The 16,260-nt window shown below is 43.8% G+C and overlaps 3 protein-coding genes across 3 annotated transcripts; 1 reads left to right on the forward strand and 2 right to left on the reverse strand.

Annotated features, from left to right (window-relative positions):
* Positions 1-65: 65 nt before the first annotated feature.
* fgf2 (fibroblast growth factor 2) lies at positions 66-5,821 on the reverse strand. Its single transcript, XM_062393630.1, has 3 exons — positions 4,903-5,821; positions 2,917-3,020; positions 66-670 (listed from the first exon to the last, which is right to left on the reverse strand). The coding sequence occupies exons 1-3, from the start codon at positions 5,078-5,080 to the stop codon at positions 485-487; spliced, it is 468 nt and encodes a 155-aa protein (XP_062249614.1). The 5' UTR covers positions 5,081-5,821; the 3' UTR covers positions 66-484.
* Positions 5,822-8,289: 2,468 nt separating this feature from the next.
* bbs12 (Bardet-Biedl syndrome 12) lies at positions 8,290-10,491 on the reverse strand. The gene has a single exon (XM_062393181.1). It carries the CDS (start codon positions 10,443-10,445, stop codon positions 8,571-8,573), a length of 1,875 nt encoding a protein of 624 aa, XP_062249165.1. The 5' UTR covers positions 10,446-10,491; the 3' UTR covers positions 8,290-8,570.
* A 750-nt stretch (positions 10,492-11,241) lies between these two features.
* On the forward strand, positions 11,242-15,053 carry cetn4 (centrin 4). The gene is made up of 5 exons (XM_062394389.1): positions 11,242-11,396; positions 11,565-11,720; positions 13,562-13,690; positions 13,814-13,951; positions 14,796-15,053. The coding sequence occupies exons 1-5, from the start codon at positions 11,394-11,396 to the stop codon at positions 14,883-14,885; spliced, it is 516 nt and encodes a 171-aa protein (XP_062250373.1). The 5' UTR covers positions 11,242-11,393; the 3' UTR covers positions 14,886-15,053.
* The last annotated feature ends 1,207 nt before the right edge of the window (positions 15,054-16,260 follow it).

Consider the following 16,260-nt stretch of genomic DNA (forward strand, 5'->3'; position numbering starts at 1 on the left):
CTGCATTTTCAGTCCTTTATCCTCGAGTCGCTTTCCCTCCGGGTCTGAGTCGCTCTGTTAATCCCGATCACGTGGGAGACCTGCGTCCTGCTTTCAAACCCAAGACTCACACGCTCATTAACTGAAGACCAAGACGCAGACTGGTTATCTGAGAGGGAGGATCTGCATGGAGTAAATGAACAAATAGTGCTGAGGTGCACTTGAGCAAGGCACCTGCAGGCTGCAGTTGCACCAGTGAAGTCGTTGATTGGTTGCACATTTACAGTCTGGACCTGTGCCACAATTTCAAAGAAATGCTGAAGAAGAGCAGACAAGATAAAAAAAATAAACATAAATAACTGTTAGGACGTAACAGTTGGAAAAGATCACAGCTGTTTTGGTGGGGGGGGGGGGGGGGGGGGGGCAACACTCTGTCTCCATTGCCGTCACATCTTCTTCTTCTTTGTCGTCGCCGTTAAGAACCTCCTCGATTGCCCCCCCCGGTTCAGCACTTGGCCGACATGGGGAGGAAGAGAATGGCCTTCTGACCCGGTCCGGTTTTGTTCCCGGTCTTGTACTGGCCGGTTCGCTTCAGCGCCACGTACATGTTGGGGTACTTCCTGGAGCGGTAGGTGTTGTAGTTGTTGCTCTCGAGCCGCTCCAGGAAATAGCATTCGTCCGTCGCTCGTCTCTGGAGAACGACAGAGGAGGAAAGTTTAACTCGATGTTCAGGCTGAATAAAAGAGACATGGTGCTTTTTCTAGTGTTATATCTGCTGGGAGACCCTTTCCCCCCATTACAGTTGAATGGTTCTGTCAACTGGGGAACGACAGAACTGCTGCTAAACTGAGATTTAATTTGAATGTTTCAGAGTTTCTTTCCTCAGGTGGCTTTTTATTAAATAGGTTATTTTGTCCGGGTGATATTTTATTGCATTTGTTTAATATAGTGTATAAGGAGAAAACTTGTAATGCTTTCGTTTTTTTATGACATTAAATCACCACATAAAACACCCTCAAACTAAATGGCACCTTTATTTTGAAGGAGCCTGCTGGTTTATGTCTCAGTATTTTAACACGTATACAATAAAACATGTTTTTAAAGTCTGACCAGGGACCTTAATACAACTCTGGTCCTTAGTTCAGCTTCATTCAATCACGATCGGATATTAAACTCTATATAAATGGAAGGAGTTTCAAAGTGGCACAAAATGAAGAACACATTAATCATGTCTTTTTAACAACAGCTCTGAACATCCTCCTTTTGTAGAAAACATTAATTACACAACGTCTGGACCACATCTCGGTGTCACTGGGCGTTAGCGGCCAAACACCCTGTGATACAAGAGGCTTTTGTTTTTCTTTGACCGCGACTGCCCAGCTATTAAGCTCTGGATTAGTCAGATGACATTTTGTAATGATTTGCCATAACCTCTCAGGAGCACTTTGTTAAAGACGTTACAGGAGCTGCAGAGAAACAACACGTCACAACTGTGAATGTGCAGCAAGAATAAGAAACAGCAGCAGTGGAGGTTTGAGTTTCTCTTTTGTTTGAAAACAGTTGAACCTTTGGTCACAGAAACAAGTACAAAGCTTAACATGTCTCCAGGACACAGATATTAATATTTATATGAATATTACAGGTGCACGAATTACATTTCTGATTTATTAAAGAGCAATGATACTTTGTTAAAAGTTTGGGACGATGATAACATTGAAAATAGGTTAAAACTTGATTATCAGAACTAAAGTTTTAATAATTAGATATTTATCAATATATTAATAAACCCGAAATGCAGTCTTAACTATTCAACATGTGCTAAACTGCCAAAAGGTCATTTTCAACTATATACATTTGGTTTCATGTATTTCAAATCAGGCTAAAACGTTGATTCCATGCTGTGACCTTGAACTTTGATGAGTTTAAGAATAATCAATAGCGTAGGTCCTGACCTTGACCCCATTCAACCCTACAGATTATAACCCAACCCCCCCCTACCACACAGGGCGGGTGGAATATATCAAGAGGCTCCAAAACAAAGCAGATTGTAATTCATGTGCAGGAACAAGATAATGTGATATATCCACTGAAGGTGCAAAACTAGCAAAAATATGAATGTTCATTTCACTTAACATCTATTGATATTAAAATGGTGAGAGCAGTTTTCTACGGGTAGGAGCCGACACAGAGGGGGCGCCACCTGTTCGCTTCTCATTCAGAGGAAATGCTTCTTCACAACCACGGAACCACATCAGTCACCAGACACTTCACACTGTGGCACGAGGCCAGCAGCAGGGGTGCTGAGCTAGCACTCAGGAAGATTCCTCTCAGTAACTTTAATTAGTAAAGTATGCTTTGTAAAAAAGTACTTTAGCTGCGTGTATCTAATGTATCTGGTGACCGTGTGTCCCAGCTCTGAATTTGTCTTCTTCTCATATCTGCTGCAAATATAAAGTCAGTTTGTCAATGTGATTAAAATCCTCTTCCTGCTGTATGAGAGAAAGAAATATACTTGATGCCAGTAAAACACAACATGGTCCATGGAATTATGAATCTATCAAAACTCATTGTACACACAACTCGTCCGTCAGATGTTGTCTGTCACAACTCTCTTTATCCCCACCTCACTATCATATGTGTGGGTTGTAAGGCCAAGTGGTACAAAATCAAGGTTTAAGGTTAAATGATGTGAGTATTGGGATTTCAATGCCAGGATGGAGGGAAAGAGAAAGTATAAAACAGATTTTGGGAGAGATGCTTTAGATACTGAATATTCTCTTTCTGAATCTAATATATCTTCTACATTTTACCTTTTGTACCGTCTAATGTCCGGACAAGCGTTACTTCACGATGACAAATGAGCATCAACCTCACCTCTTTCCCCCGTGCGGGAGAATTTCTTGCCAGGTGACCCAATAATCGTGTTGTCTCACTCACCGCTCCGAACAGTCGTCCGTCTCGGTTCATCGCCAGGTAGCGGTTAGCACAGACTCCTTTGATGAGGACCTCCCCCACCGAGGTCGCCTGGAGCTTCAGTTTGACTGAGGAAGGAAAATACAGAGGTTTACTGAAATGAGACAAAAAACATTACAAGCTTAGAGATTTATAGAAAAAGGGCATTTTCACATCTGAAATCTGAACCAAGCTCGTTGTCATGTTTTCATTGTTTCCATTTGGGTGGTTTTTGTTTCATATTGTTATTTAGGGACTAAAGAATTCATACATCCTGTAGTAGTCACCTGCGTGGGCTGCGTCTACTTATACTCGACACCGATTGGTTTGTAGACGAGCGCCTCACATCGGTTTGTTTCCAATTGGAGCTGTTATTGTCTTTTCTAAATTTGTTCGGTTATGTGCAGAGAAAGAAAAAGTGTCTTTTCAGTTTGAATCGCTTTTGACCCATCTGGTGCAGGACACACAGAGCAGTGAGCAACCATGTACGGCGCTCGGGGAGCAGATGTTGGGGGAGTAAGGTGCCTTGCTCAGGGGCACTAGACAGGGTAGGGACACTCTTGAATTTTTGGACAGATCAATCCAGGTTCGTCTTTTGTTGTCTCTCCGTGGAGTCGAACCAGAGACGAACCAGAGACCTTCTCTGCCCATAGTCCAAGTTTCTGCCACTAGACCACCTCTACATGTTGCTGGTGTGAGGCCAACGACGTGTTGAAATTTCGATGAGGAATATCGTCCTCAGGCAAAGGAAATAAACTAAATATGATTGAGAAGCATTTAATCTACATAAACGCCTGGATTTATTAAAAACTGTCATTGGAAAGGTTTGTTGACGCTTTAAGAATCATCGGCAAAGATCAGGTCACGTTAACTTAAAATGTAAAATATGTAACTTTAGCCACTAGAGGTCTCACACTATAAACAAAACATCCGGTGATGTTGTGGTTGTCTTTAACACCATTACCGAATGGGTGCTCTATGGGGGGGGGGGGGGGGGGGTTCATCAGTTTCAGAGAAAGGAAAGGAAAAGGGCGACTGAATAAAATTGTGAATTTCATTTTGGATAATGTAAGAACACAAGTCAAGAAACTTCAACGAAGAATCGTTACCTGTTAAGAAGCATCTGGTTGAAAAGCTTAATGATTAAAACTGATTCCTGTGTGATGACTCATTGTGACTCCTTCCTGAACCCAACAACAACAGGAAGCAGACAAACTACCACTGGCTTCATCTCTCAGGAAATCTGAACATGATTTAAAGTTAACTGGATAACTCTTAAAATAGCTCCTGTGTCCATGAAGTGGTTCCTTATGAGGCATCTCTCTGTTGGGCCGCACCTGCTTGAAATGTCACACACGCTAATCTAACATGTGTTTTCCGAGGAAACAACACAACTTCCATGTTCCCGCTCCTCCCCTCCCACTTACTGATGCAACACAGGAGACACACTTAAAAGTAAATCGGTGATACGGAGGGGTCACGGTCGCCCGGGGACAAACAAACACACAAATGATTCCACTGACTTGTGGCAAATTTGTAGAAACACATTAAAAGAAGCTACAAAATTGTATAAAGATATATAGATTGACTGTTGGTAGAGATAAGAGTGAGGGGTTTATTTGTATTAGTTCATTGACTGTGACCTGGAAATAACTTGTGTGCTGTCTTGTGTGACGTAAACCTCACAGTGTGACTCAGAGCAGTGATCTACGTTCACTAAAAACATCACTGGCATATTCCATCAAAGTTCCCATCGATTATACAAACTCCTCTTCGACTTATTATTCTTTCCAGACGCAGGCCTAAACACTCATGTGGAGCATTAACCCAACTACGCTGGAAAAGTTCACATCTTCCCTCCGTGATTGCTTCACGTTCACTTCCCTGTTGCTTATTGAAAGAGGGAAAGAGAACATAAAGAAGCATTGTGTTCGGTGCAGAGCGAGAAGGAGGGGGACTGGAACTACTTACTGTGGGGGTCGCTCTTCTCCCGGATTCCATCCACTCCCCCGTCAGATCTTATCCTTAAGAAGAACCCCCCGTTTTTACAGTAGAGCCTCTTGGGGTCCTTGTAGCTCCCGGCGGGGAAGCCGCCGCTGCTGCCGTCATCAGGTGTGGAGGGAAGGGTAGTGATTTCTCCCGTGGCCATCTCCTCCTCTGTTCCCTCGCTTCCCGGCGACTGCCTACTCTTCTTCTTGAGCAGTGCAGGAGCCCCGCCGAGGCCTCCCACCTCCCACCGACCGCTGCCCCTGCCCTCCTCCCCTCCTCCGCAGAGCCTCACTCCTACTGATTCTACTTAACCCCACAGGTCAGATGGCTCGAACACCCCCACACTCAGGGCAGCAAGGGCCCTTTGAGTCCTGGGAATGTGAAGCCGAGGGTCTCCTGGAAGAGCCTCCAAAGTCTGAAAGGTCCAAATCTACTGTTTGTAGCTGCTCGTCTGCTGTTGGTAGGAAAGGCAGCTGCCAGCCAGTGTACTGGGAGCACACTGGTGGAGGGGATGCATGCGGCTTCCCCCTGTTTGCTACTCTTCTTGCAAATGAAGTATTAAAAGCAGGGCAGCTGGCTTAGATCTGCGTGGAAGGCTTTCCCCTTCGGGCCTCAGTCCGCATGCGCCCAACACACACACACTCGCATGCTCACGCCCACTAGGAGCTCACGGATTTAACCCACCAACCCAAGAGGAGTCGAGGAGGGAGAGGAGGGCATGAAGGAGGGTGGGCCTAGAACCTGGTGTCACCCTTCAGTGAGCCAAGAGCAGCAGCAGCCATGTGAAGAGAACCAGTGTTTTCATTCATCCAGGGACCAAAAGAGAAAGCCAATGATTCACTCTGTGCTATTTATAGGGAAAGAATCCACAAAGTGGGGACTTCATGAATGAGTGACTTTCAATTTCAGAAGCAGCCGAGTGGGGGATCGCTGATGACAATCACTCCTGCAGGTTCTTCTTCTCTTCTTCTGCTCTGACCTCCTTGGTAAATGTCACCACATCTGAAAGTCGTGCTGTTCGGTTGTTGAACAGTTCGGTGAAACGTTTGACATCCAACCACCGCCACTGGAGAGACTGGGGCTGAGACTGGAATGGTTCTGAGGAGGGAGTCACCAACAGGAGGGGGGTTGAGAGGAATTTCCTCAAACTGTCTCAATAAACAAATCAGAGATGGGACATGTTCTCAGTCATTTGCAGAGTTTGTTGCACTGAACTGAGGAAAGTCCCCAAAATTGGATAAGGACATTTTCCAGAGTTTCCTTTTGCCGGGGTTGGACAAGATTGTTCAATCTATTCTCGTAAAACAAAATGATTTAATGACATTTCCTCTTTTTCTAGAAATCAATGTTTGAATTCACAAAGCAGCCAGTGTGTTATTCAAGGCCTTTTTAATTAGGAGTTGTTCTGACATTGACTCGTCACATTCCACACAGGCATGAAGGATATAATCAGTTGTGTGGACCTGTTTGTCTTTGTTGTCCCTTGTTATCCAGTGAATGATTCAGTAGAGGCCTGATCACACTGATAAATGACGGTTATAATTTTTTGTCAGTTTGTGAGGTTTTTGAGTCATTCAATGACATTGATCTATATCTTATGAGAAGCACATGTATTTCAATAATCCAAATGTCACACACTGGCTAAATGGTGGGTTTAACAATATCTGACTCTGAATGGCAGCCATCATGAGCCCAGGAGTTATCGTATACTTGGATTTTCAAATGCATAACTAGCGAAATGCACGGTGCCAGAGTCTGAGGAAGATTACAGACGATTTATGGTTTCTCTGTGGTTTCTTTCTAAAGATAAACTCCTGTGGCCTCTTCTGCTGTGGCACCTGTTTCCACACTGCTGACGTTTCATTTATATACCCGACAGAACAGCTCTGCAGCCATTCTGTGCAGTGAAACCTTATTTTACAATTATAGTTTTTAAAATTACAAATCAAATGAGGATTTCATTGAAAACTATGATAAGAAACACGTGTATATTTTGTTAAACAAATTAAACATTTCGATTTATGGATCTCAAGTGTAATGAATGATGATTTGCTTGTTTATCAGCAGGATCGAATAGAAGCTACTTCACCGATTTATGATATAGGATTTCTTTTTTCGATTTCCAAGGAAATAAATCAGGCATATTCAGGGAACTAATATCCATGAGTGTGTGTTATGTTGTGCAGTTTGACTGAATTTAAGTTGTGTTTTGGGCCTTGATGGTGGTAAACGTACAACTGTTCTCTTTCTCCCGGTTTATGAAAAGTCATCTATATATTTGTGAAGTTTAGGGTTTCCACTGATGTTTGGGGCAGACAGTAAAACATGGATTCCCAGATGTGTCACCGTGCCTCGGCTTTTCTAATTTCCTTCCTAATTGTGTGTTTGCTATTTTAAACTCCCACCTCTCTCTCATGGCATAAACACAGTTGGGTTCGAGGCTGCTCTGGCTCTACCGTGACGCCACCGTGACGCTGTTGTTTAACTCAAGACAGCAAGAAGCTCCGTCGCTGATCAAAGAGTAAACGGAAGATTTCACATCGCTGTCACCAACTTCTCTGACATGCAGCACACACACCCAACAGGAAAAGGATTGAAGATAAGAGAGAGAGAGAACGTGGTTTATGAGAATCATGATGGTTGTTTTTGTATTTGTTTCCAGGTAAAAGACGGTAGCTTTAGTTTTACTTTTTTTCTAAGTAATAGCATCTCTAAAAATAAGCATTAATTCCATGAAACAAATGTTTGATCCCATGTGACCTTTGAATGATGATGTAGGAGGGCAAGTATTCAGAATTCAAACAACTAGAATAACTTCCCGGCCCACAAAGAATTTAACCAAAAACATCCAGTCTGTCTGGAGGTGTTCCTTCCCAGTCGATTATTCCCACTGGGGTCATTAAACCACCACGGTTTGCATGGAGGTAGAGTCGGTGTTAAGTGAGGAGCTGTGCAAACCAAGCTGTGGACACATAAGGAAACGTACGCAAATATCGTTAAGGAAGTGGAACGAGACTAAAAGACAACCTGGCACGACTAATTTCCTCCCATGCTCCAGGAGACAGAAATGTAATTGTGGTTTTGGACCTGTAGTATTTGTTCTCCCACACTGAAGTGAGCGTGAAGAGGTGTTTACGAGAACATGTGGTAGACTCAGGTGAGTCAGGGCTAGTTAGAAATTAAAAATAAACTGAATTCTAGGGTTTTTTCCATGATAAATAAAGAAATATGATTTTATGTAGGATGTTATGACACTGAAATCATTTGTCATGGCTTTCCAGTGTCTAGGGTTTAAAGGTTAAACGGTCAATCAGATAAACATGACTTAAAAACTTTGAAATAATACAGTCAATATACGAAATTTCACTTTACACTCTAATTTGCTCTTTTCTTGGTTCATTGTATTGTATCCTAGTTTAACCCAGGAATGTGTTTGAAATGTGCTTGTATGAAAGAGTCAGAAAGAAGACAACATCACCCCCATGTGGTAGAATAAAATACCTGAGTTAGAGTAACATTTTTAATATAGTCCTGACAAAAAACAATTTTTTTCTACGTATCAGTCATATTAAAAACTAATTTTACATTTATTGCAGGCTACACAAATTTAAAAAAAATTAAAGTTTGTGTCTTGTCGAACTACATGAACATTACAACATCATCAGATTCTCCTGTGCACCAATTGCTTGGTCCACACCTGTGATGACCTCTGCATCCGTCTGTAGGACCAGAAAAAGCAGATCTAACGCTTTCCTCCACGCTTCCTGCTTCACGCTCACATTATCATACACGTCCGTTTCGTGGGATTTCAAATCGCTGTCCTCGTTTTCACCCTCTAACACAAGTTGAGATAACTTTGCAGCGATGTCCACGTGTCCGTTTTGTTCCTGCAGCTGTTGGCTCACCACAGTCCTGGCTCGGACCTTTGAAACCCTACCCGTGTTAACCATTACTGTGGATATGTAATCAATTAAACCATCTGCCATGAGGTGCAACACTACACCCCCGTCGAGGTCGGCTGCTCCTCCTGCTGTGGAGTCCTGCGTGGAGTAAGCGGTCACCGCTCGCTGTCGAAGGTGATGAATACAAAGCATTTCTGTGGCTCCGGCACCCGGGAGGACGGCTCTGTCTTTCAGCGCGTGGTGTAACCGATAAGCACAGGCCCAGAACTGATCCTCCAGGGCCTGCAGCTTGCCACGTACGCAGCTTGTGAGGATCACTGTGAACAAGCCGCTGTTCCCACCGGTGGAAATATTCACAGCTGTCGAGGACTTCCTCTCAGAGCCGCCGCCGAGGTCCCTCCGTAGCTCCACCTTCACCCCGGTGCCCACGCAGTGCTTCGTCAGCTGAGTGGCGTAGGTCACCGGAACACCTGCCGTGGCGTCGGCGAACGCCTTCAAAATGGAAGCCTTCACTGTGTCCACAACAAGCACACGACGTCTGCAACAGTGTTGAATCACTTTCTCACTCGCGAGCCCACTCACGAGTATCAGGTTCACTTCCAGATTCAGCAGAAGTGCCACAACCTTCACCATCCACACTTCCTCTTCGTCTGAACCTAACGCCAACTGCTCACTCACGTGCTGCACCCCCGCTGGTCTGCTGAAGCCAAGATGGCGGAAGGTGTGTGACAAATCTCCATTGATGAGAGCGGCCTTCAAAGGCTGATCTTTTAAATGATGGGCCACTGAGGCCTGTTCATCAGACAGAAGGACGATGCATCCTGGTAGAACACACGCACGCTCCTCTGGTAAACCAGGTACGACACAAGTCACCACTTTGGTGACGTCAAATGTGGAGCAGCTGATATCCTGATGAGTTTCTGATTGCAGCTTCACGGCTTCCACGACTAGATTCATTGCTCGGACAGAACCGTGACTCAATCCCTCAGCAATATGTGCAACGTTAAAGAGCTGGTGAGGCTGTGGTGCTGTTGAGACATTTTTAGACTCAGGCTGACAGAAATATCTGCTGAGCTTTATCTTCCTGTGTCCACTGGTGTTCAGAGTCTTGTGACCAACACTCGATGCCCGTGAATCCTCCGTGACAGGTTCCTTTGACACCTGAAGTCCTAAACCATGACGTGTTGTTGTGGAACTGTTCGATTTCACTGCACCAAGACCTTCAGTTGAGATGCTACATTTCCTGAGGACATCTACACATATATCGAACCCGTCCGACATCCCCGAGATGATGCGCGACACTGAGATTCCTCTGTGAACGCACTCCAGCGCGGCCCGGCTCCACGCCCCTGCCAGGAACAGCAGGCACCCTGACCCCGTGTTGTAGACCTTCTGCTGGGCCTGAACAGTCTCGTGAACCAGCTGGGCCACGGCGCTGCTCAGCTCCAGGTTCTCAAAGATGCGAAAACACGAGCACACCAGAGCCGACTCCCCGCTTGTGTCATCTTGGATAAATTTGTACCTTTTATCAGGGCCCAGAGAAGAATGGGCCACCGCTGCCAACGCTGCGAGCTCCTGCAGCCCAACAGGCTGTCGAGGGTTTATCACTGTGCTCCTCAGCATCACTGCAGGGGTCTGGACCGTGGAAGGAGGAGAAACGCTTACATGTTTCATCTTCTGCAGAGAAAAAAACACACATATTCTCGTTTCATTCATCAAGTTGAGTAAATACCGCCCGTGCAGTAAAAATGTGCCTTTTTTCAAATGTTGATTAATTATGAGTTTATTTCTCTATTAAAAGTTATTCAATAGCAAATGAAGAATGTTTCCTGCAGCAGCTTCACTCACTCGCTGTCTTTATACAAAACGTTTCTACACAAACTGCATCACGGTTACTAATCTTAACTCCACCAAACACAAAGCATGAGACCAACAGCTGAGCAGACTTTAGCAGGTTAAGCTAACTTCAGGAGACACAGTGACTTTACTTCTAGATTCAGGGCTGTGGATAAAAAAGGCTGAGGTGACGTCACACGTACACGTGTCCCCTGCGATATAAACCTCAAAACATATATAAAGAACATAGAACATTACCTTGTTTTATTATAATAATAAATGTCTGTTTTCCGCTCCCAGCTGATCCGGCTTCAGACACCAAGCACTGCGCATGCGGGGAGTGTCCCGGTTGCTGGGAGACAAGGACGCGATCTCTACCATTGGCTGACTCTGTTTTAAAACCCGCCCATCCCGCTTTATGATTGGCTAATCAGCGGGGCGTCACGGCGCTGTCGCAGACTCTATTGGCCGCCTGCTTGTGTCACGTGACAGACAGGAGTCGATCCCGCTGCTTACAGATCAAATCGTGGCAGCGGCAGCTCCCGTTGAGGCACTTCCGGTGGCAGCTGCCTCCAACCACCGTGGCATCAAAGGCAGCTTCATTGAAACCGGAAGTGCCTCTCCGAGCTGCCGCGTCCTAACTACCGTTGCCACGATCCGAGCTCCTACTGGTTTGTTGACGTCCGGGCATCGAACGCAGCGCAGACGGTTCCTGGTTTGAATCCCTTCATTGAAATGGTAAAAACTTGTGCGTACATGTTTGAGCCTGAATCAACGTATAGTGTTCTACGTTAGGCTTTATCTCCCGCTCGGAGGCTGTTTGTTGTTGTTGTGCGTCAGCGGCGTGGGAGCTAACGCTAGCTAGCTAGCATGGCGGCTGCAGAACTGACCTGTTGTCTGTTGCAGGCGTCGGGCTACAGGAAAGCGGCTCCGGCGGTGAACCCGAGGAAGAAGGCGGGTCCCAAAGTGGATCTGACCGACGAGCAGCGGCTGGAGATCAAGGAGGCGTTCGACCTGTTCGACACCGATGGGACTGGGACCATAGACGTGAAGGAGCTAAAGGTCAGATCCCCGTTCTGTGTGTGTACAGCAGAGCTGCCAACTTTTCAAAAAACCTTTGAGTGACATTTTGTCGGGGGTGACCAAAATGTTTGCAGCGCACTCAGCCATACACGTTGGTGGCTCAAATATCAGTGAATAGGAATTTGCCGTTGTATCCATGTTGTTCATTCTGGTGGTTTTTGGGGCCCGAGGTCGTTGATGGGGCGGCCTACTGGAGATGGACTACATTGGTTACATTCTAAGAAGCAAAGACATAGCTGAAGGTCCACCCCCTGAAAATGTTGGTCTAAGTAGATGTTATTTCCTGCATTCTAGTGGCTTTTTGGGTGGTATGCTAAAGATGTGCAATACCTGAACTTATTCTGATTCATGTTCCTCTGATCATGACTTGTAGGGCCTTCTAGACTTGAGCTGAACATTCAACCAGAAAACTATTGTTGTGCCTCAATGACTGTCTATGTACCACAATATAGCCGAATTAATAGACCTTTGTTTAAGATTTGACCACTATTGATCGACATTTTGATTACAATGGTATTCAACTAATTCTTAACTGAAACCTAGCCTATCATTTTAATAATTGTATTCTTTATTATGCTGATTTATGTTCAGCAAAAAATTACACAAGATTAGTTAGGGGGAAATATTTGTATTAATCAAAGCCTTAAACAGTAGCCTTTTTAAGCAATGCAATGGACCCTATTCTCCCAAATAAAATTTGTCTGGAGCTGCAAAACATATTTGATAACAAAGCTAATAAAGTTGTATATAAAGTTATACTATACTAAACTATAGTTTGTTGCATTTATGAAATTATAGAACAATAAAGAAAACTGTTGACATAGGGCTATTTGAATTCTCCCCATATTTGTGGAAAATGTATGAAATAAGAAGTACCCTATTTTGAAATAAATAAAAACATATAGCTGCAGCCTAATAGCTTAAAAATATATATTTTAGTTGGTGAAGTATACAAAAAAAAAAGCGAGAGCAGGTCAGACTGGAGGCGAACACAGACACTGAAGCTCGGTAGAAACCAACTGCAGCTTCTGCTCTGTTCAAGAAGCTGCAAAAATATGTGAACTTTCAGAGTAAACAACAGTTGCAGCCAAATCCAATACAACTGAAGTAACTGGTGACCACTTCTTCAAACCTAGAAAAAACACAGAAAAAAACCATAACATGGCTCCATCCTGCTCCTGTGGTGTCATCCAAGCTGATCTTTAGCCCTGATGTCCAAGTTCTCGCAGATTTCCTCTTGCAAGAACTCCCAAGTTTACTGCAGCGGTAACAAGCAGGGTATCAGAGGACATTTAGACTAAAACATGGTGTAAACAGGGTTCCTACGGTCATGAAAAAAACTGGAAAAGTCATGGGATTTTAAAATGTGTATTTCCAGGCCTGGAAAAGTCATGGAAAAAAATAAAATCTTTTTTTTTGAGATCTGGCTGCAACAAAGTTTACCCCTGAAACTCCAGAAGAGTTTTGTGGACTCAAACACTTTCACCCCTCCGTCCATCGGCATAGTGGTGAGTGGATAATGAGTGAACTTTCATTATCCAGCGTTAGTTTCTCTGCTCCCCACCTGTGTAACTGAGGTGTGAGTGAACTGTGGGTTATTTTTAAACAGAGCTGAAAACATTGTGGTTAACTGCAGCTTTCTCGTAGTTTTTAACACATTTCCTATCTTTTAAATGCATTTTACTGGCTTAATCTGTTTTAATCCAATGATTTGGTGCTATTTTTATGGGATTAGTCTATTTTTAATATGTTGTATTTCTGTGCCTCGGAAAAACCTTGCATTGCCTTGTGGTCACGTGTGTTGTTCCTTCGCGCCACAGGTCGCCATGAGAGCTCTCGGGTTTGAGCCAAAGAAAGACGATATCAAGAAGATGATCGCGGACATCGATAAAGAAGGATCCGGGACCATCGACTTCACAGACTTTCTCAGTATGATGACCCTGAAAATGGTGAGTGAGACGCTGCTGCTCCACGAGAGAACCTGGAAACATCTCAGAGGGACCATGATAATTCTGCTTCTCATGACCGGTTCAAATTGCTGTGTGTGACGTATGTTGTTTGGTCGTTAACAGAGTGAAAAGGACTCTAAAGAGGAAATAATGAAAGCTTTCCGACTGTTCGATGATGACTGCACGGGGAAAATCTCATTCAAAAACCTCAAGAGAGTTGCCAAAGAGCTGGGAGAGAATCTCACAGACGAGGAGTTACAGGTACTGTGGCTGGCGTCTGTCCACTTTTCTATATTTCAAGTTTTTAACTTCCACCTATAGTTTTGTGGGGATTGATTATTTCATTCAAGTGCAAATCCTTGGCTGGTAAATCCCACGAGTCAGATCCCTGTTCTATTCTTACATTAGATCTGTTATAATAGTTAAAGGTTGACTGGGATGGATTTGTTGACATCTGGTGGTGACGTTGCACATTACAACCGACAGAATATAACTTCACCACCTTCCTCTTGGGAGTGGGACGACCTTCATTGACATTCAGGGGACATTAAACTGTGAAACACTCCCTCGAGAGCTGGTGTTAGTTTGTCCACTCTGGGCGAACCATGGGAGTGTGTAAGCCTCCATGTGGATGTTAATGTTTCATTCTGAGTTAATGAAAACACGCTTTTTAATCTCAGATGGTTAAACATCGATCACAACGTGATTATTTCTGCCTCAAGATCCCAGAAAAAATCCCACACACTGAAACTATTTAACACTCTCGAAGATAAGAAACACTGAAAAAAGATCATGTCTCCTCTGATTCCAGCAGAAAACATTATTACATTACATTTCATTTAGCTGACGCTTTTTTAGAGTCAAGAAAGTACAAGCCTCCGGAAGTAAGTTTTACTACTACGATAAAACTGTAACACTTGTGTTCTTTGGTTTAATAGTTCCCCCGACATTGTAATATTCACATGTGATATTAGATGTGTTGTTTGTGAGGAGCCTGAGACGACCTGTATGACTCATGTTGTCGGACGAGTGAGACTCTCATGCTGAAGTGTGTCTGTAGTGGAGCGTTGTGTTTCTAATGGCACCGTGTTTCTCCTCCTCGTAGGAGATGATTGATGAGGCGGACCGGGACGGAGACGGGGAGGTCAACGAGCAGGAGTTCTTGAGGGTCATGAAGAAGACCAATCTGTACTGAGCTCTTTTGTTCCTCTGACCTTTTTTTAAAAACTCTCATATTTATCTGAGCAGTTTAAACGGTAGCATTTTTTGAGACTTGTTTTGTAAGTAAATCTTTTTTAACGTATTGTATCTTTGCACACGATTTTCTACAATGCAAGACAAATAAATATATTTCGTCACAGTTGATTTGTCTCCTCTTGTATTTGAACCTTTAACCCCGTCGTGTCAGTGTGGAATTTAAAGTGCCGGTAAAGACGCAGTATCACATTAGAAAGGTTTCATGTTTCCATGGGTCTAAAGCGACGTTCCGGTTACTCTCAGTTTCTGACTCCGTCTCTTTATTGAAACTCTTTCGCTGCAGAAGCAGAAAAGTTGGTTTGTGATTCTCCGTGCAGCCTGCAAAGCACAACCCGGCAACGATGGACCGATGAAGAGTGAAAGTCGTATGACTAGGTTGATGTCGACTAACCAGAATAGAGTGTGAACCCGAAGTGAGTGTCTGCAAAAGTCACTTTCACTTCACGGTTTCTGAACCGAGTCACAGTCTGGTGAAGATTCAGGACAACAAACGTTTATCTTCATGTTCTGATCATCTGGTAGGAAAAGATGCTCCTGTTGATTAATTGTAAAAAAACAGCGGAAATCTGGTTCAGGCCAAAACATCCTTTAAAAACAAACAGGATATTGTAGTGACGTGATTTTCCGAGCCGTCAGACGGCTGTTTATTATTTTGAGGATGCTCACCACTGATTCTGAAAGTTCTATATACCTGTCTCGACAGAAAAGGAACATCAGACGGAAAATGTGAAGAGTTTTGTCCGAAGATGAAAAACGGTCCACGTACTTAATGCTTGATGGCACAAAAAAATAAATATAGGCACATGCGCAGTACTGTGGATTTATAATAACAATTAATCAGAAAATTACCAAGATCAGTTCATAGTCTTTATTAACTTCTGCTTTAAGACAAATTACTTTCACTTTGTAGAAAATTAAAGAGGCAGAAAACTACCCCCTCCTTCTCTGGATTTCTCACATTTCTTCAAGTTCTTTGGCTGAAACCTGGAAGTGATATAGATGAGCCAAATCAAAAGGCCAGTATTTCAAAAGTTCACCTCGTGTCATTCGCTATGAGTCAAATTCCGCCGCCTTCCTCAGAGTTCAAAGGACACCACACGCAGCAGGTGAGAGCTGAAACATGGGGCTGCAGCTCACTCTGAGTGGACACAGGCCAAATAGAAATTAGCACCATGATGAAATATGAGATAGTTTGGGAGAATGTTTATTTTTTTTAAGTGAGGTAGCTCCATTTTGTATTTGTCCAGACTAAATAAAGATGGACGAAATGACGGCTCCCCTACAGGGCAGCCAAAGCGTCTTGATATCCCCCG

The sequence above is a fragment of the Platichthys flesus genome, chromosome 8 (genome assembly GCF_949316205.1).
Source record: "Platichthys flesus chromosome 8, fPlaFle2.1, whole genome shotgun sequence".
NCBI lineage: Eukaryota > Metazoa > Chordata > Actinopteri > Pleuronectiformes > Pleuronectidae > Platichthys > Platichthys flesus.

What these genes read in the sequence shown, in the direction of transcription:
- bbs12 (XM_062393181.1), bottom strand. Translation starts at nt 10,445, where the DNA reads ATGCTGAGGAGCACAGTGATAAACCCTCGACAGCCTGTTGGGCTGCAG.
- cetn4 (XM_062394389.1), top strand. An exon ending in TAGACGTGAAGGAGCTAAAG is followed by an intron (nt 11,721 to 13,561) that starts GTCAGATCCCCG and finishes TTCGCGCCACAG; the next exon opens with GTCGCCATGAGAGCTCTCGG. An exon ending in TCACAGACGAGGAGTTACAG is followed by an intron (nt 13,952 to 14,795) that starts GTACTGTGGCTG and finishes TCCTCCTCGTAG; the next exon opens with GAGATGATTGATGAGGCGGA.
- fgf2 (XM_062393630.1), bottom strand. Translation starts at nt 5,080, where the DNA reads ATGGCCACGGGAGAAATCACTACCCTTCCCTCCACACCTGATGACGGC. An exon ending in GGAGAAGAGCGACCCCCACA is followed by an intron (nt 3,021 to 4,902) that starts GTAAGTAGTTCC and finishes TTCCTTCCTCAG; the next exon opens with TCAAACTGAAGCTCCAGGCG. An exon ending in ACGGACGACTGTTCGGAGCG is followed by an intron (nt 671 to 2,916) that starts GTGAGTGAGACA and finishes GTCGTTCTCCAG; the next exon opens with AGACGAGCGACGGACGAATG.